A 3,974-nucleotide genomic window follows, 5' to 3' on the forward strand; every position below is an offset into this window, starting at 1 on the left:
ACAGACAAGAACCTGAGATGCTGTTGCCTGAGATGCACTTTTATGCAGTCCCTCCACATAAACTCACTAAAGGCTTGTTTGTGTTAAAATATATGTGTTGAAATGATTGAATGATTGGAAAATGGCTGAGCACCCATTCTGCTTTTGACTGTTCATTTGACTGTTGATCCAAGTTCTGCCTGAACTTGGATAAACAGTCAACTTGGTATTGACTGAGTTGTAGACTTCACTCTCCTCTGTTACCTCCAAGACTTTAATAAAGCAATTCCATTGCATTCCCATGTCAACCAAGAAACTAATATGATTGGAGTCTCCCCTGGATAACCAGGGTTCTGACTTTATCTCTGAGTTCAGTAATGTTTATTTAAGTCTATGTTTAAACTGAGCATGCTATCGGTTTGTTTTATGATGCTGGTCTTTTTGTTTCACCATGGCACGTTGGTTCTTCACCATGCACTTTATTATTTTCAGTTATTTGAATAAATATATTAGGTTTCTTTGTGTGGCCTCTGGTCAGTAAGAGGTGCTTTTTCCCTGTTGATTTTTCCAATTTTTCACATTCACCTTCCATCGTTTATCTCTCAAATTGTTTCTCTAGGCTTTAAAGATTAATTTAAATTAGCAATGAGCGATTGTGTGTTTCAAGACCCTAGTACAGCATTTCCAAAATGTGCTACCACCCACTAGTTTACATCCATAAGCAGGTGAATAAATCTTTCGTTTTCACTGGTCCATTTTCACAATCGTGCAGTCAGCCATTTTCTGTCCTCTGACAATGCTAGGTTATTATGATACAGAGAAACTGAAACTGTGAACTTGTGTAGATATATCTGTGGGGACTAATTATTGGAAACACACTTGATTGTGGGGACCTTTTGCTGGTCCCAATGAGCCTCAATTTCATGAGTAAAACTTCAAAATAACTGAAATAACTGGTTCATTATAATGATGCAGTCAGCCATTTTCTGTCCTGTGACAATGTTAGGTTATTATGATACAGAGAAACTGAAAGTGTGAACTTGTATAGATATACCTGTGGTGACCAACACACTATCCTCTTGGGGACCTTTTGCTGGTCCCCAAAGGTCCAAGCCTCGATTTGAAAATAACTGGGATAGCAATACAAACGTCAGTGTGTGTGTGTGTGTGTGTGTGAGTGTGTGTGTGTGTGCGCGCGTGTTTTAACCTCTCCTCACCAGGTTTAGAGGGTTAAAATATCAGTAAAAGTAGTTTGTCAGAAAAGTTAAGTTAAAGTTTGGTTCAGAGTCCTGGTTAACATTAGCCATTTGTTTTGGGTGGTTATGGGTCAGTGACCAGGGAAAGTATTATGGCAATGAGAGGTCCTCACAAAAATAGCAAAACACAATTGTATGTGTGGGTGCGCAAACTTTTATTGCATGATATATATATATATATATATATATATATATATATATATATATATATATATATATATATTTTTTTTTTTATAATGTAAACTAACTGAAATTTCTGGCATCAACATTTAATCAAGTCAGTGCCATCTTAAAAGTTAGTAGTTACACAACACGTTTGAAATTTCAGAGAAGAGGCCAAACCACCAAATACAAAAAGTGGTCGAGGACTTCCTCTAAATTGTCACAAGACGATAAGAGTCGCTGCAGCTCAATCTGACTCTCTGAGTTGGAACAAGGGCACACGATGGCTGCGAGCGAGGTGGTCTACATGGTATTGGAGATAGTCACCGCTGTGAGCTGCTGTCTGGGGAATGCTTCGGTTGTTCTGGCACTTTGGCTCAGTAATAGTCTGAAGCAGCCCACCTTCTGTCTGATAGCCTCTCTGGCTGTGGCCGACTTCTTGGTGGGTTGTGTGGCTATTCCTCTGGCTGTGTTGGTGGACGGACAGGTGACTACATCATTCCCAACGTGTCTCGTCATCTGCTGCGTGGTCATCCTGCTGACCCTCGTCTCGGTTCTTTCTCTGGTCGCCATTGCAGTGGACCGGTATCTGCGTGTGTTTTTTCCTCTCAGGTAACCTTTGCTTTACTTTTCTTTGACAGTAACATGGCAACAATGGCTGTAGAGTTCAGTGTGTCTCGATAGTTGATAATGACAGACAACACTTTGGTGTAATTTTGGTGTATGTTGTGATCTATTTTGGCTAAAATAAAAGACTCTGGAGGATGATCAAGACAAATTAAGGAGTAGCTCTGTGTCTCTGTGCTAAATGTTTCGTTTATCTGTCAACAGATACAAACTGACCGTGACTAAGAAACATTCCTGGATTGCGGTCGCAGTTTGTTGGATGGTTGCAGTACCTTTGAGTTTCACTGCCATGCACAGTATGGAGAGCAGACGGCCCTCAAGCAACACCACCGATGTTTGTCGCTTCATCAGAGTGATACCAATGTCCTATCTGGTCTATTTCAACTTCTTCCTCTGCACCCTGACACCTCTAATCGTCATGGCCATCTTGTACATCTGCATCTTCTGGCGCATCCGTGGAAGCCTCCAAAAAAAACCAGGCAGCAGCAGCAGACATGACAATTCCAGGGACTACCTCAAGAAGGAAAGGGAGCTAGCAGGCTCTCTGCTGGTGGTCTTGGTGGCCTTCGCCCTCTGCTGGCTGCCGTTGCATATCATGAACTGCATAGCTTATTACAGAACGCCTGTGCATCAGTCGTTTTTCCATGTTGGTATTTTTCTCTCTCATGCCAACTCGGCTGTGAACCCAGTGATATACGCATTAAAAATAAAAAAGATCCGAAGACAATACCATCAAATATGGAGGAAGAAGTTCACTTGCGCAGAGCAGAGTCAAGAATCTCAGACGCCGGAGCGCAACATCAGCACCAACATGAACAGTTAGGGAATATTAAATAGGTAACTATCACATTAACATATTTTCATATTTCTTTTCATATTTTTGGATTTTGTGACCTTCTGGTTTTGAGTCACTGTCCTGTAATTGCAGAAACAAGAAGATCCAGGAACTGAACACCTCCGGTTTCACAACACATATCTTTGTTTCTGTTCCTCGATTCGTCCTTGGTGTTTTGAAAAGAAATCTTCACACTGTTTTGTGGAAATGTCACTTGTTTAGAGGAATGGAGAACAGCTGAGGTGGTTTCAATTCATATAGACTGCTACCGTTTTGCTTTGTTTGGATGCCTGTCTTGAAACTAAACAGGTGTCTCAGCTCCACCCAGATTTTATGCAGCGGTGGTTTCTGTGAAAGGAAGTTTTTCTTGGCCTGCAGTCTTGTTGGTGTGCAGGAACGTTGCGTTTCACCACTCTGTGCAGAGAGAAGAAAGCGCCTGGGAGAACACCTCCAGGCTTCATCGCTGTGATAAATATCAATATAACATTTTAACAATATAAATAAATTCATGTAAATGATGCATCCAAAATGAGCTTCGATTTCATTTGCTTCTGGATTTATTTATAAACGTAAACGAAGCAGTACAAGAACTATGACTGCATTTTAATAAAACAATGTGGCATGAAGGCTAAAGGAATACAACCTGGACCCAACCTTTACCTGTTCCATGTTTTTTTTTTTTACATCTATTATTGTGAGGAGTAATTTTGGGGAAAACGCCTCATTATGAGGACATTTGCCTGTGTTAGGACCACTTTACCAGTCCAAAGAAGTTTAAACCTGAATTTGTTTGTGGAAACTTCAAAATAACTGCGCAGTAATTGTTAGGTTTCGGACCCCAGGACATAAATACGAACTACAGAAATCTTTCCTCAGTGCGGAAGGTCCTGTAAGGTATGTACATCATTGCATACTCAGCATCAGTGGAACAGCGACACGGAGTTCTTCTGGCATCACAAAGCAGCCGTGGACATTTCAGAAAAATACAGTTCTATCGCCTACAGTGTTGAGCAACAGTCTTGTCTGTGAGTACCAGCTGGCTATTGTAAACGTCTCACACTCTCTAGCTTTCCATTACAATGTGTTTAGCTGTGAGCTTTTAGCTTAGCCTCTGC

The 3,974-nt window shown here is 41.0% G+C and overlaps 1 protein-coding gene across 1 annotated transcript; it reads left to right on the forward strand.

The window, feature by feature from the left end:
- The first annotated feature begins 1,671 nt into the window (after positions 1–1,671).
- Positions 1,672–3,277, forward strand: LOC128760330 (adenosine receptor A1-like). The gene is made up of 3 exons (XM_053867646.1): positions 1,672–2,009; positions 2,229–2,861; positions 2,953–3,277. Exons 1-2 carry the CDS (start codon positions 1,681–1,683, stop codon positions 2,845–2,847), a joined length of 948 nt encoding a protein of 315 aa, XP_053723621.1. The 5' UTR covers positions 1,672–1,680; the 3' UTR covers positions 2,848–2,861; positions 2,953–3,277.
- The last annotated feature ends 697 nt before the right edge of the window (positions 3,278–3,974 follow it).

Source organism: Synchiropus splendidus, chromosome 6, assembly GCF_027744825.2.
Source record: "Synchiropus splendidus isolate RoL2022-P1 chromosome 6, RoL_Sspl_1.0, whole genome shotgun sequence".
Classification (NCBI taxonomy): Eukaryota; Metazoa; Chordata; class Actinopteri; order Syngnathiformes; family Callionymidae; genus Synchiropus; species Synchiropus splendidus.